General features: G+C 35.6%; 1 protein-coding gene across 3 annotated transcripts; it reads left to right on the top strand.

Annotated features, from left to right (window-relative positions):
- On the top strand, window positions 1–27,106 carry ESD (esterase D). 3 transcript variants are annotated; one of them, XM_031655842.1, is made up of 10 exons: window positions 1–80; window positions 4,238–4,285; window positions 6,584–6,658; window positions 10,864–10,952; window positions 13,950–14,048; window positions 15,529–15,653; window positions 16,695–16,814; window positions 18,282–18,380; window positions 20,585–20,752; window positions 26,869–27,106. In XM_031655842.1, the coding sequence occupies exons 3-10, from the start codon at window positions 6,591–6,593 to the stop codon at window positions 26,947–26,949; spliced, it is 849 nt and encodes a 282-aa protein (XP_031511702.1). In that variant the 5' UTR covers window positions 1–80; window positions 4,238–4,285; window positions 6,584–6,590; the 3' UTR covers window positions 26,950–27,106. The 3 variants fall into 3 exon arrangements, with proteins under 3 accessions (XP_031511702.1, XP_003913901.1, XP_009190178.1); XM_003913852.3 differs by lacking the exon at window positions 1–80 and adding an exon at window positions 396–579; XM_009191914.4 differs by lacking the exon at window positions 1–80 and adding an exon at window positions 1,980–3,675.
- Window positions 27,107–27,973: the final 867 nt, after the last annotated feature.

The following is a 27,973-nucleotide window of genomic DNA, read 5'->3' as shown; positions in this document are numbered from 1 at the left end:
AAACCGGAAACTGATGGAGCTCCCGCTGTGTGTCAGCCACTGTAGATTTCAAAGGATTCTTGTTTATCTCCAGCTACCAAGTAGGTGACTTGGATAGTCTTGGGACAGAGGAGTTGGGAGAGTTGAAATTAGGCCCTAGTTTCTACATAAGTGACACGGAAACCCTCTGCACGAGTCAAGTGAAGCTAGACCTCAAGTTTATTAATGCCTCGGGTTCTTGCTGCTGGCTCTGGGAAGAGTCTGAGCACGCACAGCAGACGGGTCCCAGACATGGTGACAGGGACTAATCTTAAACGCCCCCCTCGTTGGTCCTAGTAACCACAAAGAGCGGAAACGGGGGCGAAGACAGGAGTTGGAGGGAACGCCCACGCGGAGGCTGCCGGGAAGTGCAAAGTGCAAAGGCGGCGGGGCCGTGCGGACTGGACTGGAGAAGGGCGGGTTCTCAGAGTTAAAATTGAGAGTGAGCGGGACCGGAGGGGCGGGGCATCATGTGGGCGGGGCTGAGGCGAGGCCCCGGCGGCCATCTTGAGCCCCGCCTTTTACTTCGGGCCGCTTCTTCTGGTCGCTCCGCCGCGGGAGGTAAGACTGGGTCCGGGTAGAGGCCTGGACATTGTCAGCCCTCCTGCTTCTGCAGCTGCGGCGGCGGCACGGCTAGGCCTGATCGGGGCGGACGCTGAGGCCTGCGGTGCAGATATCCGCAGGCACGAGCGCAGAGACGGCGACCCTGGGCCCTGAGCGCCACCATCCATGACAGGAGGCCAGGGACCTTATCCCGTGACGCGAAGCCTTGCGCCTAATCCCTTTTTCTTCTCTGAGCCTCCAACCTAGTGTAACTCGGGGCGCTCGGGCGTGCCACATCCCGGGGGAAGCTCCCGTTTACCTACTGCCCGCTACGTTTGTACAGCTTTTTCCTGTTCACAAAGACTTCCCTAGATCTGCAGCCACCGCGCGAACATGTGAAGTAGATGTGTACGCATTTTAAGGAGGGAGCGGGCCTCAGCGCGTTCCTACCGCCCACCGGCGCCTGGTTCAGGGGAATGTGGACCTGCTGCTCTAGGCAGCGTCCACGTCGGGGCACGACCCAGTGGCGCGGTCAGGAGCACTCACCTCATGGTGCCGAGGGGAACCCGTGTCTTCGGAGTTTGGCGAAATCTGTTCGGGTAGTAAAATGCTCTCAGAGCGCTGTGGGGGACTGGAAGTCATTTCTGATGGGGTCATCAGGGAAATGGGATTGAGCGCACCTGGAAGGAGGGCATTCAGGTTGCAGGAAAAATAATAGCTCATGTTTGTGTGTGTGGTAGAAGCAGCGTTCTAAGCACTACGTGAATTAACTCATTCCCAGAGCAGCCCTATCAAATATGTATTACTGTATCCCCATTTTGCAGATGGGCAAATGAGGCATATAGATTAGCTTGTCCAGTGTCATGTAGTAATAAGTGGTGAAGTCAGACTTTGAACCTGGAGCGTCTGGCCCCAGAACCTGCTTTGAAACCATTGTACCGTGGCATTGAGTAAAGCCACGCGATAGCAACATCCAGGCCATCCCAGAATTATGCATAGTTGAGTTTAACTAACATAATAGGGAGTGAGACCAAAAAATAATGTGGGACCAAATTATAGACCATATTTAGAGCCATTGGTGTTTGGCGTTTGTAGATGCCATATTTAAAAAAAAAATTTTTTTCCCCAGAGTTTAATGGAAATCCTTACGTGGGCAAGCCATGTGAATTTTTATGAAGGAAAAGAGACCCAGCCTAGGCAACATGGCAAAACCTCCTCTACAAAAAATTACCCGGGCATGGTGGTGCCACCTGTGGTCCCAGCTACCCTGGAGGCTGAGGCAGGGGGATCACCTGAGCTCGAGGGCCGAGATGATTGCAGTGAGCTGAGATCAGGCCACTGCACTCCAATCTGGGCCACAGAGTTTGACCCTCTCTGGAAAAAAAAAAAAAAAGACTCTGCTTACACACAGGTGGAATGTGACTAAAGTTTATATGGAGTTTTATTCATTCTTACATTTTTTCAGTGATCCTGCATGGTTTTAATTTTGACATTTTAATGGCATTAAACTTGAAGAAAAGTGTACAATTAACATGGTCTTCCATTTCAGTGACTTTCTGGTTCTCAGCTACTGGCCTAACAGCGAAGGGGATTAGCAGTCTCCACCTGCAGCAGCCAGGGGGTGGTCAGGCAGTTCTCATCTGCTAATTATTGTGAGCTGGCGAACTGTGTTTTCACATATGACTAATGGATACTCAGCACTACTGAAATACACACTTAGGAATGGTTAAGATAGTAAATTTTATGTATGTGTTTTTATCACAGTTTTAAAAATACTAAATAAAAATGACTAACAATTCCATGTAGGCCATATTAGGCTGCAGATGAGCTGTTTGTAGGGATCTGTTGACCAGTAAATTAAGTGGATTAAAACCCTAGGCTTTCATGTAGGATTGATCGTAGTGGGATGTTTTCGAAAGAAAGGGAGAGGCTAAGTTTAATTTCTTATATATAATTAGGATGATGGCAGTGGGAATTCAAAAAGAAGGTAACTTTGAGGCATCTCAAATGTGGATTAGGCAAGATAGGCATGAGTCTGGAAAAGGGAGGCAATGAAAAGAATGGTTTGAAGGTGAGACGTAGAAGCTTAATTTTAGGCGTGATAAGTTTTAATAGCTGGTCACATGTCTTGGTAGAAAGGTCCAGCAAGAAATTTCATTATGGGTACTAATGCTTGAGAAAGATTGGTTGCAGAGATGCAGATTTAGATTATTTCATGCAGAAAATGTAGTTGAAATTTAGGGAATGGGGTTTAGGGAAAGAGAGTGAAGAAAAGGGAGGTGGGAGGAGACAGTGAAAGGGAAGAAGCCAGATCCTGAGTTTTCACTTAGAAGAGGGTTTGAACAGCACAGTGGTGGTCAACAGCCAGTTATTGGAACTGTAGTTCGTTGGTTTTGGGAACACTTGTCTAGGATGTTAAGAGCCAGTGGACTAGGACACCCTGGAAATGAAGAAACATCGAAATCCAAGGAATCAGAGAATGGGAACGAAAAACACATGTAGAGATATATGGAAAACTTGAGACACAGGGAAGAAGGATAAAAATAGAACTCAGATTTCTGGAGGTGGATGACATTTAACTTCAATAAGTAGAGAGCCCTGTCTGTACCGGGAAAAAAAAAAAGTATTCCAGTGTGGTGTGCACCTGTAATCCTAGCTGCTCAGGAGACTGAGGTAGGAGATCACACTTGAAGCTCGGAGTTCTAGGTTACACTGAGTCATGATTATGCAACTGTACTACAACCTGGGCCACATAGCTAAGACCTTGTGTCCAAAAAATAAAAATGAAAAATAAAGGGAAGAACAATAAGGTTTGGCCTTTAGGGGAATGGATGTATTATGCACTGAGAGACCCTTTCTTCTCCAAAGAATGTTGATGTTCACTAACATTTGGGAAAAATTATGTAACTCCCACTGGCACTGTGAAATTGTTTTTCTGTTTTCGTTGTTGTTTGTTATTTGGGGGGGAAGGAGGAAGGGTGTTGTTTGGTTTTTTGGTATTCCACCCTACTCTGTCACCCTATTTCTCCCACAAAATCTGTTCTATAACCTAAATATATATTTGTTCTAGAGCCTAAATGAAACCTATCAGACAAGTGACATGATATATACTATGTGAGTTTCCATGTAAATTTTTCTTACTGAATATCAGTCATTTAATCGTTCATAAGCCCAGTTTCCTTACACATCCTTTCCAGTCACCCTAGTAGTCCTTCAGTCCTCATCTCTTCCCTCCTTTTTTATTCCCATGTTACAAGTTCGACTTACAACTAAGCCAGATAGATCCATCTTCCTCTGCTTACCTAGCCCCGACTCTTGTTTTCTTCACTCAGCAGTTGGCTACATCTCATCCTTCAAAATTACACTTGAAAACTTTGTTTACTGATTTAAATAGATAAAAAACTTTCATAGTACTTTTACTTCAACAGATGGTTTTGACCAAGTACCACCAAGCCTTATGGCAAAATAGGTATTAAGGTGGCCTGTGGCAAATAATTAGGTTATGGGAAATTAAGGTAATTAGATTAAGTGGTGATGTGGTATCCCATCAGGGTGTACAGTCACCTACCTCAAAAGAAGAAAATATTTATTGAGAATGCTTGTGTACATATAAGCTCTGTATAATCTTTCCTGTGAAAAGTGTATCCCATTTGTAAACCATTGGTCTTTTTTTCAGAATCGTTTACCATTTGGTACAAGCAAAAAGCAATCAGCAGTTGGACAGGTAAACTTGTTTTATTGTTTATATGTTACTTTGAACATTGAATGAAAATACCACTAATAGCTTGTTTTAAAACATGCTATTTTTCACTTAGAAAAATTCTATTGAAAAATATAACCACCCATTATAACATATCAGATATTATAGTACATCACAGTATTTCATATCTAGTTCTTAGTTTAAGTCATATTTCTTTTTAAGCCTGACATATTTTTTTGATTTGTAATTAAAGGTAGTTTCTAAACTGGGTGGGTAGAAAAAAATACTTTAAAAGCTTTGCTTTTTAAAAAATATTCTACCGGCCGGGCGCGGTGGCTCAAGCCTGTAATCCCAGCACTTTGGGAGGCCGAGATGGGCGGATCACGAGGTCAGGAGATCGAGACCATGCTGGCTAACACGGTGAAACCCCGTCTCTACTAAAAAATACAAAAAATTAGCCGGGCGAGGTGGCGGGCGCCTGTGGTCCCAGCTACTTGGGAGGCTGAGGCGGGAGAATGGCGTGAACCCGGGAGGCGGAGCTTGCAGTGAGCTGAGATCCGGCCACTGCACTCCAGCCTGGGCGACAGAGCAAGACTCCGTCTCAAAAAAAAAAAAAAAAAAAAATATTCTACCAACTTTTAAAAAGTGTTTTAACCTTGTTTCTTCTGGCCAAATGAAAAGCATTTGGTTTTGAATTTTAAGAGCAGAGAAAACTGACAACTTAAGGTTTATTAAAATAGGCGAATAGCAAAGATATAGACTCCTATGTACCAGATACATGCTCAGTGTACCATCTTTTGCAAAGTGGATATAGTCCTTTCTAAGTTTAAGTAAATCTGGTTTCCTTGTGGAATAATGGAGCAAATACATTTTATTTGTTAGTCTTATATGTATGTATTAATATATTAAAATTCATGTGTATCTCTGTAAGTTCATTATTTGAGATAGGATTGTTAACAGTAGCTAAAGTTAATTTTCAGTAGCATCTCATGGGAGTTTATTATTTAAGAATTAATCTTTTATAGATTAAAAGCATAAAACTGAGCAAATGGTAATTTCTTTGTGTACAATTGTAATATCATAATTCTATAGAATCAGTTATCCTACAGTGTCTTTAAAAGAAAAAAAGAGTATTTAAAGAACTTCTAGAGAGTCAGGACAGCATAGCGGTTAAGAGTAGGGCCTCTGATGTCAGACTTCCTGGGTTCAAATCCCAATCTTCCAAATAAAACTATTTGGGTTTATTGAAGACATTAAAGATAAGATTGAAACTAATTTTTTAAAGTATTTTATAAAGACATTTCCCGAATTAGCTTTTTAAGATTATTGATATATATCTTTGAATGAGTAATCCTAAAACTCCAGCTGACTGGCATGTAGTAGTGCATTTCACTGAGAAGATCGCCAGAGTGGTAATACCTATTCCTGATATCTAAAGCTTTTTCTTCAATATGTAGGACTTACTGCCTTATATTCTAATACAGTGCTTCTAGGAATAGGAAGGGAATCTTTCTTTGAGAGGTACATGTCAGGATCAGTGTGGTTTCCCTTTGCTTAATAGGCATTTATGATAAAGATGAGTTTTCCAACTTTTTTCTTATATTTATCATTAAAAGCAATAAAATATGTCATTTTACATGTAAGTTTAAAATTATTTTTACATGAAAAATTTAAAAGATTTGTTGGACAGAAAAGAAGTTAACAGACTTACATATTACTGGTTTGTTTTAAAAGGAGAAATAAATGTTGATCTTAAAGTTTCATATCACTTTCTCTTAAAAATTCGTGGGATGAGTAATTGGATCTGGTTTAATATCTAGAAAAATGTGTATCACACCGTAAGTGTTCAGTAATGTTATATATTATTATTACCAAAATCATTATCACTTCATCTTTCTTCCATTTTAAAATCAACTATAATCAGTCACACCAATTCCTTGACTACTTTGTTGCAGTTGATAGGCAGACTATTAACAATTTTTAACCTTCTAAACTAAGGTAATTAATTGGTAACTTAACTTATGTATTTTCTGCCTCTTTTAAAAAGAATTTGGGGCAGTCCACCACAACAAAAAAACTTGTTAATAAATTAGTAATGATATACCAAAGTATGAAAGCTTTTAAAAGTGAGTAACACGTGTAAATGCATGTATAAGAGTTAATCAGTTTCTTAATATTATTTACTGGAGAAAAATGTGAAAAAAAATTCTAAGTAGAAAATAGTTGTATGTTCACATAATTTATCTGAAGGCAGTTAGTTTTATCTCAAGTTTTTCAGGAACTAATTCTCTGGAAATTAATGAGATTACTCTTTACTAATAGGAGAAGAATGGCATTGAAGCAGATTTCCAGCAACAAGTGCTTTGGGGGATTGCAGAAAGTTTTTGAACATGACAGGTAACTATTAAGAAGATATAATTTTAGATAACCTCTCATTCTGTTGGATTATTTTGTTCTATTTTAAAACAAATCTTTATCTAGATATCATAGTACCTCATTTTACTTTTAAACTTGCTTGCTCTCTTTCTGTGGTTATCAGTTTGACAATGTTACCAGACTTAATTAGCTGTGGATATGATTGTGTGAGGTAGAGCCTTAATAGAGAAGTATCTTCAAGCTTTGACTTGATGCTTTTCTGAAACTTTATGAAAATGTTTATGTTGCCAGTAAAAATTCTGAAAACATTTTCTTTGAGGATTTCTAAGTGTAGGAAAAATACCTGGACTTTTTGAGGAAGATGGCACACTAAACACATGCATTTGCTTCTGCTGCCTCCAAAACTCTGACTAACATGGCATTAAGTAAAGAGATGAAGCACTCATACATGCATACATATACCTATAAAGGCATAAAGAAGCAGGAGACAGGAGCTAAGGATAACATTTTAGAAGCAGGAATACAAATGGAGAGGTAGTACCTGACAGTAAAACCTAGAAAGCTAAATTCTAAACATCAGCAAGAAAAAGCTTTGAAATGACACAATTTATATAAAGCCATAGTAATTGGAGGCACCAGGGACACCTGAAAATAAGGATACAAGTTGAGCTTAGAAAAAGGAAGATTAATTGAAAGTCTGTTTTTAAAAGGAGATAGATCTGAGAGTGTCCCAGTTTTCTGCACTGCCTCTTCCTAACTCTGGAGAAAGATTGGAGGTATGTTCTCTAGAGACAGTAAACTGTTTGTATTGGGGAATATCAGACACAATTAGTGGGAGTTATGATACTGCAAATAGATTAAGTAAAAGTTTGCACACTGAGTTTCTTCCACTAGCTTTCAAAATTTGGGGAGTTAGTCTTATATCCTTTAGAAGAATTTCCTTGTGGGGAGTTTGAGTAGCCCAAAGGAAGAGATTTCAAGATACTGAGATTTGCCAACAAAGTAATCTAACCAGACCTTACAGTAAAGCAATGGTTGACGACTCCACTTGTAGGCACAGTGCTTTCAACTAGATTTTTAGTGTTTCACTCTTAAATAGCAGTGGGCAGCTAAAGATCACTAGACATTTGTATAAAGTCTTTAATTTGATATGAACTGTTCTTCATATAAAAGACATAAAAGATATTGGCCTCTGACTTTATAGGATGCTATTAAAAATATTCAAGTACATGACCAGGTGTGGTGGCTCATGCCTATAATCCCAACACTTTGGGAGGCCGAGGCAGGCAGATCACCTGAGGTCAGGAGTTCGAGACCAGCCTGGCCAACATGGTGAAACCCTGTCTCTACTAAAAAAAACAAAAACAAAAACAAAAACAAAAATTAGCCAGGCATGGTGATGCACACCTGTAATCCCAGCTACTCAGGAGGCTGAGGCAGGAGAATTACTTGAATCTGGGAGGCAAAGGTTGCAGTGAGCTGAGATGGCACCACTGCACTCCAGCCTGGGCAACAAGAGCGAACCTCTGTCTCAAAAAAAAAAAAAAATAAATAAATCCTCAAGTACAAAAAAGCCCAGACATTTAAATTTTGATAGTAGAAATGACAAAACTCAATAGAAGGGTTAGTTGAACATTCTAGAAAGTGAAATAAGATAAAAGCAATAAATCAGAAAGGACAAGAAAATTAGAGGACTAGTTCAAAAATCCAACATTAAAAATTAGGAATTTTGGAAAATAGAACAGAAATAGAGGTATAGATATAAATAATAAAGAAATAATTCAAGAATTCCCAGAACTGAAGTTGCCAGATTTTAAAAGTTGTCTAGTACAGTGGATGAAAATAGATCTACACCAACAACACTGTAAAGTTTTAGAGCGTTGGGAACAAAGAAAATTCTCAAACATTGAGATAAAGAGAAAGTAGATTAAGAATCTTCAAAGGTTTAGGTCAGCTCAACGGTATTACTAGAAGCAAGAAGGCAGAGCAGCAGTGCTTTCAGGATTCTGAAGGCTAACTTCTGTGTCCAATCATGTTGTCAGTTAAGTGAAAGTAGAATGAAGATGTTTTCATCTATGAAAGGTCTCAAAGTGTATTTCCCGTGCAATTTGGAACCTACTGAATAATATGCTTCACCAAAATGAGGGACTAAAGCAAGATAGCTGAAGACATAAAATCCAAGAAAACAGATCAGAAGAGAAAGAATTTCCAGATGAGTGGGGCCATATTAAGGCAGCAGCTAGAAAGCAGCAGGTCAAAAGTTGGAGATATGGTAGCCAGCAATTACATGCAGCCATTTACATCAAATTAGCTAATTAATAAAACTTCAGTCCCACTAGCCACATTTCAGGTGCTCAGTAGTCACATGACTAGAAGCTGTTGTACTGGACAATACATAAATAGAACATTTTTATTAATATCACTGTAGAAAGTTCTGTTTGGCAGTACTGGTCTGAAGAAATATTTTTAATGTAGATGAAATTGATAGAACTGACTCTATTAGAGAGGAAATTTATGAAACCGATCAGGATTGGGGGAGTTTGGTATTGAATTAGTAATACATATAGAGTGACCACACCAATCTCTGTGCATGAGATTGTATTCTTTTGGTAATTAAGCAGCATCTTAATGACATGATAGGGACAGAGGTTTCAGATTACTTGATAATCCTGTTTTTTGTTTTTTTTTTCTTTTACATAAGTGTTAATCATACCACTGTTGAACATACTTTAGACCTGATTTATTCCACAACTGCCTGAGAAAGGTCTTCTTTTAAAAATGTTATTGTAATAACAACACTTAACATGAAATATACCCTCTTAACAAATTTTTAAGTGTGCAAGAAAGGTCGTAAGGCACCAACTATCCTGTAACAAGATTATGCTGTCTCTTGATTTTGCGTATTGATAACATCCCTGCTTTGAATATGGATTTGATATGGTAATCCATGAAAGTAAATGTTTCAACTTCCCTAACAAAAGTTGAAAACCTAAAAACAGCTGTCAGAATTTTTTTTGTGCCATCAGTCATCAACGAGAAAAGTTGCTTAGAATAATGTGGAAAAAGAAAATCACCAATATGCAGGGAATGGAAGGGAGCATACAGAAAACTTCTCATGATGGAGCCTTTGTGGGAGTCTATTCCTAACAAGGAAAGACAACCAGTAACAAAAAGGAGAGAATTACTAACTCAATGAAAACAAAAAAAAAAAAATGAAAGAAAAAGGAAAGGAATTCTAATATACTACATGGCTCATCTCTGAATAGCATTTGTAACTTCTTAATATTGATTAACCAAAATTATATATGATAGGAAAGTGGAAGGAGAAATGTAGGGGCTTGCAGAGAGCAAAGATAGGGAGGTAAAAGTTAACTAAAATCCTTCTCTAATGGGAAGTCAATAGATAATAACTAAAAACTGAAAAATCTAGAAGCAGTAATAAAGTCATGTTATTTAGATAGAGACATAAATACCAGAAAAATCAGCTAAAAGAGGTAAATTAATTATCTCTGGAATACAGCAAATGAGAAGGTTGGGGCAGGGAAAAACTAGTTTTTCATAACAAAGTTTGTGGAAGTATTTACTATTTATAGTTACAGTTTACTTTAAACTGTTTAGTATATATAACTTTGATTAAAAAGATAGGTGTTTACTCTGAAGTAGTAAGAGTTTACTTCCATTTATATGATGTTTTAAATAAAGCCATGAGGGATCATTGTTGCATAAATTACTGTTTACTGGAAAAATGCCTGTGGTTTTCATCAAAATTGTCTTTTCTAGATTGTGATAAAATATTAGTGATGAAAGAGGGAATTAAGGATGTGTTGCATTTTTAGTGCACATGAACAAATATGTAAGATCTCAAGAATTCATTTTTTTATAAAAGATGATTTGTTATTTTGTACATTTCTTTAGAAACAAACTATTTTTTAATAAGTGCCACAATGAATTACATTTATTTTTTCACTTATTTTGCCCAAAATGACAGTGCCATCCAAAGTATGGGCTCAGGTTGGTTTAGATCAGTATGCTCAATTGACCACATTCTTTCTTTAAAGGACAAGTATATTCCTTAAATGTTGGTGGAACCACTTATTTTGAACATTAAATAACTTATTTTGGACCTTTACTATATATCTTACTTTTTATATAGTACAAAATTATTTTGTTTCTGTATTGATTAATGAGGAGCATTAATATTTTGTCGTTGTTTCTGTTAAAACTAGTGTTGAACTGAACTGCAAAATGAAATTTGCTGTCTACTTACCACCAAAGGCAGAAACTGAAAAGTGCCCTGCACTGTATTGGCTCTCGGGTAAGTATTATGCATTTGAGTTTTATAGAGTCGTTTCTATTTTCTTTTTAACTGGCTTACCTTACCCTTTTATTTTGACTTGGTAGGCTTTTTGAGCTATTTATGAAAGACTTTAAGGGCCTGTTGTAGTCTACTCTGTTACTTTATCCTCAGAATAATTTCCAACCTACTGAATTACACTTATTTCACTTATTACACTTTTTCCAATAGACCAAGAAATTTAGCAGGTAATGTAAAGTTCTGTACTCAGATAGCAAGGGCTTAGACAACTTATTTACTTAATTTGTACCTACCCAAGCATTTCTGGAGTTTATAGAGACTTTACTAGTCCATTAGAACAGTATTAGGTGAAATCAGGACACCAAGATACTCTAAGTAGAAACCAGCTATTGTAAGAAGTCAAATAACTTCATACAATGTTCTCTAAAATATTTTAATTGGACTCCATAGAGCTTCTCTGACAACCTGGAAAGTCACAAAAGAACCCACTGATTCTCTTAATCAGTGTTTCCTATTAAATACTGTAGAATAGATTGTGAAGAGTAAGATTTTGACACCTGCAGTTTTGAAACCTCTATGCTAACTTTTCTTTCACAAAACGTTGGTACTTCATCTTTAGAAGCAAACATTATGAGGAGAGAATCCTAGCAACTAAATTGTGTCACAGAGTACTATTTTAATTTTGTTTCCTTCAAATTGGTTCCTGTAACTTTGATTTAACAAATCCTCCCTCATGTGTGTTTCATCAAGGACAAGTCCCAAATACCAGTCTTTGAAAATGATAATAAATATTTCATCTTAAAGGGTAAAGATTAAGTACATCTCTGACTTTAACTCAAGAAAACATTTCTGTGATTGAAGAGCACTGATTGCTAGAAGAGCATTAGGTATTGCCAAAAGCAAGAGCAACAAAATTAGTTATTTAATTGTCTTAGAAAACGTAATATTGTATAGCTAACAATGATCTTAGAAATCATGTAATCCCTAGAAAGAAAATGAAGCCCAGAGAAGCTAAATATTGTCCAGGGTCACACAGTAATATGGAGTTGAACAAGTTTTCTGACTCACAGTCCAGAGCTGTATTTAGTTTTTTCTCCTGTTGTTTTTGCATTTTGTTTCTGATGAGGGCTAGTATAGTCATATCTCTTGGCTAAATAATAACCAGATCAGAAGCACTGAGGCATTGTGTCATAGGTACTCTAATAATAGGGCTCTAAGTTCTAACTAAAATTGAATCTAGCAAGACATATCTGAGCTTTACAAGTATAAAATACAGAATTTTTGTTTGTTTACATCAAATGACAGGACAGTTTCCTTAGTGAGATGCTGAAGATAGACCTTGGAAATTAAGGCTTGATTTTCTGAGTAAAGGTAAGATTGCCTGACCAGTGCACATGAGAAATGGTGACAAAAGAATTTCAGAAAGTTTACTTCCCAGTAAGTCTAAGGAAAACAATGACAGAAAGATTACACAATTATTATATTGCTAAAATAAAGAAATTAGCTGAAATCAAAACAGCCAAACTGAAATCTTAAAAGATAGTTCGTGTGTAGTGATTTGTATCTTTCTCAAGTGAAGGTGACCATTGAAACAGCCCTTTACTAGCTGTGTACCCAATAGAATTGAAAACATGTCCACACAAAAACTTGCACATGAATGTTCATAGCACACTATTATAATAGCCAAAAAGTATAAACAAACCAAATCTCTCTCAACTGGTGAAATGATCAATAAAATCGATGGCTAGTTCATTCCTCACCATTCTCATATCATTGTAGTATTAGATACCTATAGTAAAAGAATTAAGTCATCTCCTCTATCTTATGACTGAAAAGCATAGAGCTAGGAAAAATAACAGAAACTTCTAAAAACTGAGGCTAAAACTCAATTTAAGGATGGCATATGGTCACCATTACTCTCTTTTTAGTTCAGTGAAGAATACAAAGATGATCAAGCTAAATTTTGTTGCTGAGAACTATCTGTATATAAAAAAAAAAATTGTATTATGAGGACCATCATATTTGCTTATTTACTGTGAATATTTATGTTTTGGTGCAGGAATAGTGTGATGTTTAATTAGCATATTTGATAACACTTCACTGGGGTTGTTTTAATATTGGGCATATGCACCATATTGTCAATCTACAGTTTGAAAATTTCTGAATTCCCAAACACTGCTGGTCCAAAGGATTTTAGTAATTGAAACTTTAGTAAGTGGTTTATTTATTTTTTATTTATTTATTTATTTTGAGATGGAGTCTTGCTCTGTTGCCCAGGCTGGAGTGCAATGGCATGATCTCGGCTCACTGCAAGCTCCGCCTCCGGGTTGACTCCATTCTTCTGCCTCAGCTTCCCAAGTAGCTAGGACTACAGGTGTCCGCCACCACACCTGGCTAATTTTTTTGTATTTTTAGTAGAGATGCGGTTTCACTGTGTTAGCCAGGATGGTCTCGATCCCCTGACCTCGTGATCCACCTACCTCAGCCTCCCAAAGTGCTGCGCTTACAGGCGTGAGCCACCGTGCCCGGCCAATAAGTGATTTTAAAAGGACAGTTATGGGATCACTTAAGCTAACACAGTTCTTAGGTTAATACTATTACAAATTTTGTAAAAAAGTGAATTTTAGTGTCTTACTCAAAATTATTTCTAAAGCAAAAAAATGTTTTTAATGATATCAAGTGAGCTTGTTTTCCTGCATTATAAAAAGTTTAAAGCTTATAAACCATTCACAATATAGCATGAGATAATTTATTTTTAATAATTTCAACTTTTATTTTAGATTAAGGGGGTACACGTGCAGGTTTGATATATGAGCGTATTGCGTGACATGGAGGTTTGCTGAATGATTCCATCACCCAAGTAGTGAACATAGTACTTAATTGGTAGTTTTTCAGCCCTTGTCTGTCTCCCTCTCCCCCTGCTCTAATAGTCCCCAATGCTAATGGTACACATCTTTATGTCCATGTGTGCCCAATAACAATATTTTTTATCTTCAGGTTTAACTTGCACAGAACAAAATTTTATATCAAAATCTGGTTATCATCAAGCTGCTTCAGAACATGGTCTTGTTGTCATTGCTCCAGATACCAGCCCTCGTAAGTGTTTGTGGTCCAGATATCCTTTATAAAAATCTAAATCTTTAAGAGTGTTATAAGTGGTATGATATATACATTATACAATTTGTTTTATATTTTTGCTGTTATCTCTATTAACCTTTCAAGTGGCATCATGACTCCAAAATACCATGTTATACATTTTCCTCAAGTTTTACTCATGACATGGCTCTTATGAAAGAGGATAGTTTTGCTACTCCCATTGTACAGATTAAGATACTTCAAAGCAGAGATTAAGCAACTCAATTCATATGTCATACTGGTACTACTGTCAAAATACTAATGTGTAATGCAGAGGAAATTATTTTTCTATTCCAGAGGTATAATGTCTTGTTAAATGATAATTACATCTTTTTTCATCTCTATTAACATCAACCATACAGTTAAACAAGTATTAGTTTTAGTATAAATGATTTGAATATTTACATTAGAGAAATGAAAGTATCAAATATGTGAGAACTCAATGCATCAGACAGTTAAAACTTGTTTTATGACTCTAGAAGTTTCAGGAAATAGAATTTAAATGGCAGTAAAACTAGGGAAGTTATATGGCTGGCCTGGCAAGTACTATATTTCCTTTCACAGGCTATATTATACAAAAACAAGGTGTATCTGGTTAGAAATATAATAACAGATTTAATTCAAAATAGCATCAAAAATATAAAATACCAAGGAATAAACTTGAAAAATAGAAAGATATATAAAAAGGAAACTGTAAAATTTTGTTATCATAAATGAAGACTTTAATAAATGGGAAAATGCTGTGTTTCTAGATGGATAAAATGAATCTTAAGACAAGGTCATGTCTTCAAATTACGTGTTACTGTAATTCTATTCAAAATCCCAATGGTTGTTTTTTAACCACATGCAAGTATATAAAATAAAATGTAACAAGTTAAAAAGAAACATAAGAAAATTCCAGTGGAGGTTGGATAGATAGGGAAATGTGATGGAATGAGTCCATTAACAAAGCGATTTTCAGTTCAAGATAGTGAGTTGAGCACAAGCATCTCCCTCCCCACTCCTTTGTAAAGAGAATTTAAAAAGTGCTGGTAGTGAGAGAGGGTCATCAGGGAAGGGATCACAACACATGTCTGAAAGATAAAAAGAAGGTATCAGTCCTTTTGACAGGTAAACCAGAGTAAGGAAGCATATGTTCAAAGTACATAAGAAAGAAACTTCATCAACAAAGAAAGTTAGTTTGCCTTACCTTGGCAGCTGAATACTCCAGCTTGGAAGGTCATTTCTTACCTCATTGGCCAGAACGAGTCACATGGTCCCATTCAAGAGCAAGAGGAGCAGGAAGTATAATCCTATCATGTACTCCAAAAGGCAGAGAGCTCACAACATTTGGTGAACAGTTCCCATGCAAATGGACTTGCAGCTTGATCCAAAAATGTGTTATTAAACATGGGCCATTACTACAGAGCAGATGAAACCACAAGATTGTTTCTTGTAATAGGTGGCTGCAATATTAAAGGAGAAGATGAGAGCTGGGACTTTGGCACTGGTGCTGGATTTTATGTTGATGCTACTGAAGATCTTTGGAAAACCAACTACAGAATGTACTCTTATGTCACGGAGGAGGTAATTTAATTTGTATTGTAATTATTAACTGATGACTGCCAAGAGTTTGATTTTGAACACAGAGTCCTTACAATCCTGAGGATTTTAAACTAGGGTATAAAAGTTATTAGTAAGAATTCCAAAGTTTACTAGTACTATAGTCCTATTTACTGCAATTTAAATTAACAGTAAGTACAATTAAAGGATTTAATCATTATATATTGAGACCTGTTTATACTACCCAGAATAACCAAGAAAATGGTGTATGAAAAAAACCTTTAATTTGCCTGGCAGCCGGTTCATTTGGATGTATTTTATAGTGATAAGCCAAGGCTTAGTTAGAAAACATAAGTGGTAAAGCGTTACTTCTATTAATAATATTTGTATGCTGTTTATGCATTTTCTAAATTTTATATGATCTTCATTGTTAATATGTATACCATAAAAACTTAGGAACAATAATGTAAGTTTTTAATTACCCATAATTCTGTTACGCCCCCAAAACACTTATGTTTTGATATATTCCAGACTGTTTCTATGACTAGTTTTCACATAATTCTAAACTTTATTTTGTTCTTTTTTTAAGTTATATCTAAAAATATTTTCCAGTGTTCTAATTTTAATAATTGCATAATATTCTGTCATATGCCATAATTTACTTTTTCCTCTTATAGGATATTTATGGTTTTGTATCTATTTTTACCCTAATAAATATGACTGCATTGATTATCTTTGTGAATATCTCCCTAAGGACTTTTCCTGAGAATATATTCCAAAAAGTGAAATTACTAGGTCAAAACTTAAGAACATTTTAAAGGTTCTTTCTGCTTCACCTTCCTAAAGTGTTTTCTAAGAAATCTGTACAATATATTTCCCAGAGATATATTAGTAACCATGGTCCTCCTGAGGATTTAGTTTTGTTTTATTTTCATTGTTGGTAGTTCAAACCATTGTAAGATTATGATTTGGCAATATTGATTGTGTAATTATTTTATATAACTTTGAAAATGTCTGAACTTATTTTCTTTGATATCTTTTGTCACACCATTATATTTTTTCTAGCTTCCCCAACTCATAAATGCCAATTTTCCAGTGGATCCCCAAAGGATGTCTGTTTTTGGCCACTCCATGGGAGGCCATGGAGCTCTGATCTGTGCTTTGAAAAATCCTGGAAAATACAAAGTAAGGTTATCTAAACTTCTAGTGATAAATATTTCTCTTGAATATTAGGAACCTTCAAAGAGTAAAATTATAATATTGTTAGTATTGGAACTAAACTTCCTAGTGTTGAGAACTTTGCGGTGTTTGATGGGTGGGTATTTAATTTGACCATAGAGTATAAGCTACAGAATCAGAAGCATAGGAATTCAGCAAGAGTGCCTTCTTTTTGGCCTACTAAAAGTATTATAAAATGTAGCTTCTCCTTTAATTGTTTTTATTCCAACTGTAGTTTGGAACACACTTTTTTCCCCTAAAGGTTATTATTACTGATTAATGTTACAGTGGCAGGATCTATCATTTATATTCTTACCAGGAATATCTTTGTAAAGTTGACTTTGATTTTCTGAGGTAAATGATATGATTTGTAGAAACTTAAGAATTCTGTTCTTAATGCCTCTAATGAAAATTGAAATGCAGCTTGATTAAAAAACATCACTCTCAGCCTTTCCCAGAGTCAAATTTGAATTAACTACCATATGTAGTGTGTCATACTGTGCAGAACAGCATGTTACAAGAGTTGAATAAGGAACTGTTAAAGCAACTAGCATCTTAAAATTTCTTCTGCCTTTAAATTTGCAGGGCTATTCATGCCCTTAAGATTGGTTTAATTCATTTCCTCCTCTTAGGAAGAACTTCTTGATTATTTTAGGTGTGCTACTGAGAAATGAAAATATTTCTCATAGCAGTTTCTTGCTGTGGCATCAAATATTTTGTTTTTGGTACGCTTTATTATGAAGTTTTACTAATTCATGGCATGACAGTGGACTTTCTAAGTAAGCATTTTTATTTCCATTTTTAAGGCAGTCTATTTATCATGTCTGAGGTAGAAAAGCAAACTTAGTTGATTTTTTTGTCCTTTAAAAAAGCTAGTAGATACCACTAAACATTTACATTGATGAGTACTCTGAAGTTGAGAGATCCCATCTCTGCATCTCATCCAGTGAAAAAGAACATTGTATAGAACACAGAGGTGTATTAAAAATTCTGTCATATTGAAAGGCATTGCTCACTGCTTTGTTGATACTGTTTAAGAGAAATCATGTGTCAGATTTAGTAACATGTTCACTAAGGTAAGCATGAACTGTTTTATATTACTATAGATTAATTTTCAGTGCTAAAAAAGCAGAAACACTGAACATAGACTTCTGTTTGTATCTTAATTAAATTACAATGTATTGTTTTGCATTATTTTAGCAACTATATTTATTAGCTCTCTTAATAGAATACACAAAAGATGTATTATGGAAAGGCCTGCAATCTAAGCCAGCAATATATCAAAAGGAAAATTGTTCACAGGGTTTTCGTGGCAAGTCAGAATTTTTAAGCAAATTGCAAGTAAATTCTATATTTTTAAGTAAGTTGCAAATATCTATTCATATTTAATTTAGCAAAATATAACTTGTTTTTAAATTTCTTTTGTTTCTGAAGTCTGTGTCAGCATTTGCTCCAATTTGCAACCCTGTACTCTGTCCCTGGGGCAAAAAAGCCTTTAGTGGATATTTGGGAACAGATCAAAGTAAATGGAAGGTAGGTACTGAATGGCTGTCTTAATACTCATTAAGTTTCAAGTTTGTTTAAAAGGCTGGACATATCACAGACGTTATATTTCTACCCTGCTCAAGTTAGGGCTCTAAAGCTGAGACAACTTAGCAAAAGATATATATATGTATATATATATGTCAACAAAAAACCCTACTTTCTAATTGTATTGAATCATGGCAGATATTCTGGGGCTATATTTTTTTTCTACTAATGGTTAATTTATATTTTTATTTCTCAATTAACATAACTTCTAAATTAACATAACCAAAAAAATACCACATATTACAGGTTGAGCATCCCTAATCTAAAAATTCAAAATGCTACAATGAGTATTTCCTTGGAGCGTGAGCTTTAAGCATCATGTAGATACTCAAAACGTTTCAGATTTTGGAGCATTTCTGATTTTGGATTTTTGGATTAGGGATGTTCAACCTGTGTTACTAAATTTGGACTTGCCTCTTACTAATTTTATGCTCAGTTGTGTAATAGAAGCAAAGAAGCCTGGCTTTTTAAATTACTTTGTGTATTTTTTTTTCAAAATTCAGCATTTCAGATCTCAATTTTAAATTCCAGACATAAGAGTCTTTAAAAATAGATACTTTGTTATGTCATTTATGTGAATATTCTCACAGCAAGATTACTTTTTCAAGCGTGCAAACAGGTGCTTTCAAGTGGAAATAAAAATGACCCTTTTACCTGAGAACCATTTTACTCTTATGCAGAAATGGGCCATTTACAAATTCCACCAAGAGTTTGAATACTTTGCAAATGAACTCATCATCATGTGCATTGTTAATAAGCAGAAAATACTGGAATGGATAAAAAAAATACAACTTGTTTGTCTTAAAGTATTTAAAGTATAGTTCTGTGTTCAGGGTTCATTCCTACATGAACCCTTATTTTATTTAAGGATGATTACTGAAATTCTAACAAATTTTATTTAAGGATGATTACTGAAATTCTAACTAAATAAAGGGTTCATCCTTTAGTAACTAGATTACAGTTTTGTTTAGGCTTGAATTTTTATTACATTTGAAGAATGCTAGAAATGATTTAGGATTAGGTTCTTTGAGAAATGACATTGTATATACATCAGTGTTTTGAGTCTTCATCAGGTGCAAAGTCTATGCTAAGTTCTGAGCTGTTTTGTCACGAAAATGGTGACCCTTTCACATCTACCAGGGGCTTATGGTCTAACAGAAGAACTGGGTAAAAGACCAACTAACTGGAGGGAGAAGGTGAGAGGTAGAGGTACAGGTGACCTAAAAAGGAATCTAGATAATGTACTTTTCTCCAAGTGACAGTACATTTTACTGTCTTAATTACGTTGTGTTTAAGGTATTATTTAATTTACGATTGAAATCAGGAAACCATGTAGAATTATGAAATCATAGAATTTAGAACAAGTCAGACCCCACTCTTTTAAGATGAAAGGAAATAGAGTCTTCAAAAGCAGGATACTTAGAGGACAAATCTTTTCATGATCATTTGTCTTGGTCAATGTATAAAAGTTGTGGTTAATGAATATATATGAATAATTAAGAATATTTCAAGGTGGATGATAAAACATAAAATTGTAACTAGTGGCAGCTCCTCAGATAATAAATTTGAGATGACGTTGATATGATTCAGATTATTCATACTAGGTCTTTCCGAAAGCTTATGTAGATAGCAGAGGTTTGGTGCTGTTCAACAGCAAAAAAGAAGGCTGAATGTATTTATGTCTGGAATTAGAGCCATAAAGAAGGGACATTAAAAAAAAAAAGATTATCTGAAATAGAGAATATTTGGAAAAAGATCATGGAGTTAGAAGAAGCTTCTAATTTCCAATTTGTGGAAGGAGTTATGAAGAAAAAAATCATGTTCTTACTGGAGTCAAGAGGAGATTAAGAATATTAAAGGTTTAGAAGGAAAAAGGCCATTTTGTGAAGAATGCCTGAGGTATGGGATTCTTGCCACTAGTCTAGGACTGCTTGAAAGTAGGGAAGAGACTATTATTAGAAAATAGAATTCCAAAGACCTTGTAAATAAAAGCCTGGCAAGTCAGGTTTGGAACCAACTTAAAAGCATATTTCTGATTTAATCGGCCTAAGAGCTTAAATAACTTTAAATTTCTGTTTGATACTAGTATAGTATTTCATGAAGAATATCTTTGAATTTATTTTTCAATGTTACTTCTCTTTTTACAGGCATATGATGCTACCTATCTTGTGAAATCCTATCCAGGATCTCAGCTGGACATACTAATTGATCAAGGAAAAGATGACCAGTTTCTTTTAGATGGACAGTTACTCCCTGAAAACTTCATAGCTGCCTGTACAGAAAAGAAAATCCCCGTTGTTTTTCGATTACAAGAGGCAAGTATTAGGAAACTTTAGCTTGATCTAGATAATGTAACTATGAAAAATTAGGATTCTGTGGTATTTTCTTAACTTTATTTTAGAATATAAAATGCTACTTCTAGTAAATTTTTAATTATATTCAGACACTTGAAGTGAAAGCCTGCCTATAAAATTAATTATATCTAACACTAAATTTGATAGAAATAGGAAAGCTTTTGGCAGTGAAAAATATTGTTTTCCATCAAACCAGTAAATAACAAGATGTTTAATGCTTGAATGATTATTAATCTTCAACATTAGCGCATACATCTTTCTTTACACAGATACCTTTGCTGCAGTAGTAGTAAAGGACAAACATCTACCCCTATTACTCCTTATTTTAGTCTACATTACTACATATTTTAGTCTCAGAAGTTAAGTATTATTTATCACACATGTGCTTTATATTATTTGACTTGCATACTAATCTATACGTTGTGCTACTTGATATTTCTAGTTTAAGAATAATTGCTGATCCCAATGGGCTTGCAAGTTTTTTTTAACTAAAATATTTTTGATCGTCCACTACTCACCTAATTCTATATTTGCTACTATAGTCCTAATTAAGGAAATTCTGCTTTTATTTTTAAGAAAAATTCATAAGCTTCAGAATATAATTTAAAATATTTTAGAGTGAAAAATGAGCACTGAAAATTATACATGATCATGATTTTTAAATAAAATTTTATCCATGTTTAAGGATAATGTGTCAGGCACATTGATCTAAAATATAATTATGATGGTAAATGTTCAAATAAATCTAGATCACTGTGTAATGTGGTACATTACAGTTTGTAAAATGCTTTCACAGCATTAACTCATTGTTAATTCTTACACCACCAAATGAGATATCATTTCTTTCCTGTCCATATGTTTTACAAATGAGGAGACAGGCCCAGAGAAGTAACCTGCTTATCTAAAGTCACATAGCTAGTAAAGTGGTGGAACCAGGACTGGAACTAAGGCTATTTGACTGCAAATACTGTCCTCCTGTCATTTATCAAGCCATTTTCAGGCAGCATGATGTGCTCCTGAGGAGCAAAGGAATGGAATTAGAGCTAGCACAAGGAGAAATTGTGCATCTGAGCAGTCTTCCTGTTTACAGAGATATTTTGCACATGTGAAATAAATAAATATATATATATATATATATAGTGTGAGAAAATGTCAAAAACTAATACATTATATATATCTTGTTGTCTCTTAGTGTCCATCCTTGAGTAATAGAACTTTGTTTCAGATTTATTTGAACATTTACCATCACAATTAAATTTTAGGTCAACAACCAGCCTTGAGAAATCCAAATACGAATTTGACTATAAATATAGTAATACGTTTAACTGCAGTAACTATAGCTATAAGTGCATACCAAACCATGTTTTTTCCAAATGACCTTAATTTCTTGGCAGTACCCGTGTTGGATACCTAATTTGCTTCCCCAAAGACTGTGCCCAAAATTTCTGTTGTTTCTACAATGTTTCTGCCTGCCAACAAAGTCTGAAAATCTCTCAAGTTTGTTATAAAAACAGCAGAGTTAGAACATGATGACATTCTTGGAGGGAAAAATAAGTCAACTTATTTGTTTCTAAAATGCCTGTATCCCAAGCAACTGGAACACATAGTTGGCTATACTTAATGAGTAGTTAAGACGAACCATTCAATTCTTCTAAAAAGTAAGAAAGTATTCAAAGCACCAGAGTCACAATCTTGAATTCAGGTGCAGTTTGCTATTCACTTTACTTCCAGCATGATCAGGTTAAGAGTGAACTACACAGCTTGAAGCAGATTTCCTTTAGATTCGTTGTAATTGAATCAACAACTGAATGAACATGCCTAAGTAGTGGCTCCAGAGAGTCTACTTTCAGATTTTCTCACCAGCTTTGACCCAAGATTACCTTGGGTCCGAGAGTTTTATCACCTACTTTATCATTTGATTACAAGTATTGTATAACTGTATTTTCTTGTGGGATAGAAGCTGTGAAAAGTAAGCTGAAAATAATAGGGGATATATATAAATAAATGATCTGAGAAGAAAGAAAGTAATTACAATCATGCACATGATTTACCCAATTTCATTCCTTTACCTCTTTTTAATGGTGTTAAATGCTCACAAATTACATTTATACTCTGTCGAATGTCAAAAAAAAATTTTAGAGGGAGGGGTTAGTGCATTGGGGATGCTATTTGGTTATTATTATTGGGGATACTTATTTGGGGATAACTTATTTGGTTGTTGGAATTATTTCTCTAGTTCCATTCCTTTGCTCCTCAGGAGCACATCATGCTGCCTGAAAATGACTTGATAAATGACAGCAGGACAGTATTTGCAGTCAAATAGCCTTAGTTCCAGTCCTGGTTCCACACTTGCTAGCTGTGTGACCATAGATACTTATTTGGCTGTTTATATAATTTTTTCTTTTTCGATTTTGGCTTCAGGCAATCTAAATTTAAAAAAAAAATACTAGATAACAGAATTCTGATATCTAGTGTACAAAGATCAAATCTTAGTCTGAAAAAGAAGGGCCTAGCATGTCTTATCTTTAGTTACTGGAGTTACACTATGAAGAAGTTTCCAGAAACAGTATTCTCTTTTTGTGAAATAGAAGGAGAGGCTATACTACCTCCTTAAGGCTCAGGACCTTTTTGAAGATTGAGAGGCTGTTTTAGCCTCTGCATCGGCCTGTTGGAGAAGAGTAAGAACATGGCAGAGAATCCCAGAAATGTAGAGCTCTTTCATTCATCTCTGTATCCAATGCTCATTTAGCATAGTTATCTAGCACAGAGACACTCAATACTTGTTAAATGAATACAGTGCAAAGTCTTCCTCCTTATACACTGAAGAGATTTAATAACCTGGGGATTCTTATCCAAGCTTTTCTAATTGGGTCTGGAAAATATATAAGAAAACACTGCCTGTTAGGATAAACATCCATCATAGCTGCTGGAGCACTGCTTCCTTTTTGAGAGTTGAGTGAAGAATGAAAGAATGAAATGTGCTCATTTATTTTTATACTCCAGGAGTCAGAGTTTTGCTACCAAGGATTTTCCATTTAAAGTGTGAGGTAGAGGAGAAAAGGCCCCTTCAAGTGTCACTAAACATAGGCATTTGCACAAGCTGCTTAACATATCATACCAACTCATGCGTCAAATAATTTAATTAAAGAAGCCATCCCCATTTAATAAGACTGATAAACAGAATCCCTAGTCAGGGATGATACAGTTAGCTCAAATTGTATAACTTCAGCAGGATACCAATAGTTCAAATGTGTTCTATTGCCTTTTTGTTGATATTTTTTAAAATTCTTGAGCCCTCAATGGCAGGCATCTTCTTCTTTCTCATATAGGTGAACCTTTATCATTATGGAGCTTATGGTCATTTGTTTTGGATTTTAGATGTCTTGTCTTGCAATATATTCCTGGGTTTACCTTGGGACTTCTCTAATAATAATGATGGCTATTCATATGTGTCTGATGGCTCTTAACACACAAGAAACTAAGGATAAAAATATGGCATACTCAGTCACATTGGAACTTGGTCACACATGTCTTATGTCTTTTGAAGTATCTGTTTCCCTGCATCTGTACCCATTTTCTGTCAGATCCATCTTTTGATCTATGAAAAATGGCAGATAATACTTCGTACATTTTACAGGTTTTGTGACCTAAAACTCCAGGCCTGTTTAACTTCTTAACAATTCAAGAATTATATGGATGGAAAATGCTTTTCTTTACATTTCTTTTTTATATAGGAAACTGTAATTTAGCTCTAAATTTAACTAGCCAGCTGGGACTAGTCTAATCATTGAGAGACATGACACCAAGTAATTACGAGGCTCAGCTTTAATTTTGACAACATTCCTGTCACATTTACTTCCATGATAGAAGACAGATTGCTTTAGAAGACTTAAGTTACCTTGATCTTAAACTAGAACTTTTTATTAACTGCTGTTCCCAAGATAAACATTTAATACCTCTCTGGAAGGGAGAGATTGAGAACATTTACTGATTCATCAAAACCTTGAGGATTTGCCTTGTTCTCTGAAGCATCAGTGATATTTTTATTAGCTCTATTTTTATTTCTTAGGTGCTTAGAAAAATTCCCATTTTTTCCCATCAGTGACCATTCACTAGTTCAAAACTGGGGAAAAAAAAATCTTTGTTAGACTTTCATTTCTTTCAGTATATTCAACCTTGTATTTTAATTGTAGATAGAGATAAATTATCTGGTGTTTGATACCCTTAGAAAGTTCTTCCCACCTGGAGTGTAAATTAGTTTAACCATTGTAGAAGATAGTGTGGTGATTCCTTAGACCTGGAGGCAGAAATGCCATTTGACCCAGCAATCCTATTACTAGGAATCTACCCAAAGGAATATAAATCATTCTGTTATAAAGATACATGCACACGTATGTTCACTGCAGTACTATTCAATACTATTCGATAGCAAAGACATGGAATCAACCCAAACACCCATCAACGATAGACTGGATAAAGAAAATGTGGTACATATACACCATGGAATACTATGTGGCCATAAAAAGGAATGAGATCATGTCCTTTGCAGGGACATGGATGGAGTTGGAAGCCATTATCCTCAACAAACTAATGCAGGAATAGAAAACCAAATACCAGGCCGGGCGTGGTGGCTCACGCCTATAATCCCAGCACTTTGGGAGGCTGAGGTAGGCGGATCACGGGATCAGAAGATCGAGACCATCCTGGCCAAGATGGTGAAACCCCGTCTCTACTAAAAATACAAAAAAAAATTAGCTGGGCATGGTGGCATACACCTGTAGTCCCAGCTACTCAGGAGGCTGAGGCAGCAGAATCATTTAAACCCGGGATGTGGAGGTTGCAGTGAGCCAAGATCATGCACTCCAGCAAGACTCCATCTCAAAACAAACAAACAAACAAAAAAACAAACACTAGATGCCCTCACTTATAAGTGTGAGCTGAATGATGAGAACACATGGATATATGGAGGGCAACAACACACACTGGGGCCTGCCAAAGGGCGGTGGGAGTTGGGGAGAGCATCAGGAAGAATAGCTAATAGATGCTCAGCTTAATACCTAGGTGATGGCTTGATCTGAGCAGCAAACCACCATGGCACACATTTACTTATGTAACTGCATATCCAGCACATGTACCCCTGAACTTAAAAGTTGAACAACAGCAACAAAAAAAAAAGTGAAAATTCTTACCACCTTAATACTTTATTATTTTTTTTTTGGAAGACTATTTTTTATCTTATACTCAGAAGAGGTGTCAGAGTCACCAGAAAGGGATTATGTCTCCATTTACCTACAACAATGGTTTTAAATGACTGGATAGATAGAAATCTCTTTCAACTTAACTGCTTAGCACATTACATTTTTCTCAGTTTCATGTAGTTTTCTAAAGGTTTACTGACTTTTTACCTAATTTGATATATTGCTAAGGGATGTCAGCACTTAATGAATTATTCCTTTCTCCTCAAATAAAGATATGACATGCATTTACTGTGTAGGAGGAATTCTTAACATGATTTATGATGGCTGATGTTTGACTTCCCAACAGTGATAGAACATTTGGGCATTTTTGTGTTCTTTTTCTATATTGTTTGTGTGCTTATTTTGTATTTTAATAGTCACTGACTTATTGATGTGCTGCATTTGTGAATTGAAATGTCTTGCCCATGTTTCTAAGGTCTCTAAATCCTGATTCTTTTCATCTTGGTTGATATGATAGTGTCTACTCTACATATTTAATGTACTCTACAGTGTTGATATGACATGTCTACTCTGCATATTTAATTAATGTGTTACTTCCTCTCTTTACATATTAATGGCAGCATTTAGAAGTTAGGCTATATTTAGAAGCTAGGCAGAGTGTTTAGTTTTCCTTCATATTTTTGCTGCTCTTTTAATGTACAGTGAAAATGTTAAAGTACAAATATGATAACCTTGATTTAATTTTAAACCTTCCTCATACTTCCTTAATGTTATGACTATTTGTAAGCAAATTAAGTGATCTTAGAGATATATTTAATGTTCCTAATATTGATGTTTCTGAATGGTAGATAAATGTCTTATCATCTCTTTGTCTTCTAGGGTTATGATCATAGCTACTACTTCATTGCAACCTTTATTACTGACCACATCAGACATCATGCTAAATACCTGAATGCATAAAAAACTCCAAATAAGAGAATCTCTTCAGGATTATAAAAGCAAAATGCAACTGTATTGCTGAGCAAAAAAAAAAAAAGTTCAAAATCATTGGATTTTGTAATGCTAAAAGGGCTTTATTCTATAGTTGAATCTCCTCTGAATAAAGATATAAAACCTACTTCTGATGTTAAAAGTTATTTTACAAGTGTTCACATAGGAAATCTTTAATGCTCTATAGCTTTGTGAGTGTCGTTTGGAAATTCTTGTATTAATCCCAGGTCATAGAATATGAATGTAATCCTATTTGAAGTATAGAATAGTAACTCCAGAACAGAAAGACTTAAAAGTAATTTAGCCCAGCCGGGTGCGGTGGCTCACGCCTGTAATCCCAGCACTTTGGGAGGCCAAGGCAGGCGGATCGTGAGGTCAGGAGATCGAGACCATCCTGGTGAACACGGTGAAACCCTGTCTCTACTAAAAATATGAAAAAAAATTAGGCATGGTTGCGGGCGCCTGTAGTCCCGGCTACTCGGGAGGCTGAGGCAGGAGAATGGCGTGAACCCGGGAGGCGGAGCTTGCAGTGAGCCGAGATGGTGCCACCGCACTCCAGCCTGGGCGACAGAGTGAGACTCCGTCTCAAAAAAAAAAAAAAAAGTAATTTAGCCCAGACTCCTCACCTTTCCAGACTTTAAGCCTCTGAAAACATGGACTGTCTTTGTCATGTTCATTGTTGTATCTCTAGTGTCTAGCAAGTGCTTGATTTCTAGTGGGTATTTCATAACTGTTAGCTACAGAATAAGGAGGTAGGCTCAGAAAGGTTAAATGAATTCCCCATCATTACACAGCTATTTGTGGGATATTAGAAGACAGATTATCTTTTCTTACCTATTGAGCCTAATATATTTGTGAACATTGGTTTTTGGGTGTATTGAGGCTCTCAAGAATTAAATAAGATTCAATCTGAAACTGGCTAAACAAGGAAACATTAATTTCATGTTACTGTAAACATGAATATTTTCCCGTAGTCGCAAGCAGAGATTTAACT

Source organism: Papio anubis, chromosome 15 (assembly GCF_008728515.1).
Source record: "Papio anubis isolate 15944 chromosome 15, Panubis1.0, whole genome shotgun sequence".
Classification (NCBI taxonomy): domain Eukaryota; kingdom Metazoa; phylum Chordata; class Mammalia; order Primates; family Cercopithecidae; genus Papio; species Papio anubis.
This window is presented reverse-complemented; position numbering and strand designations above follow the sequence as displayed.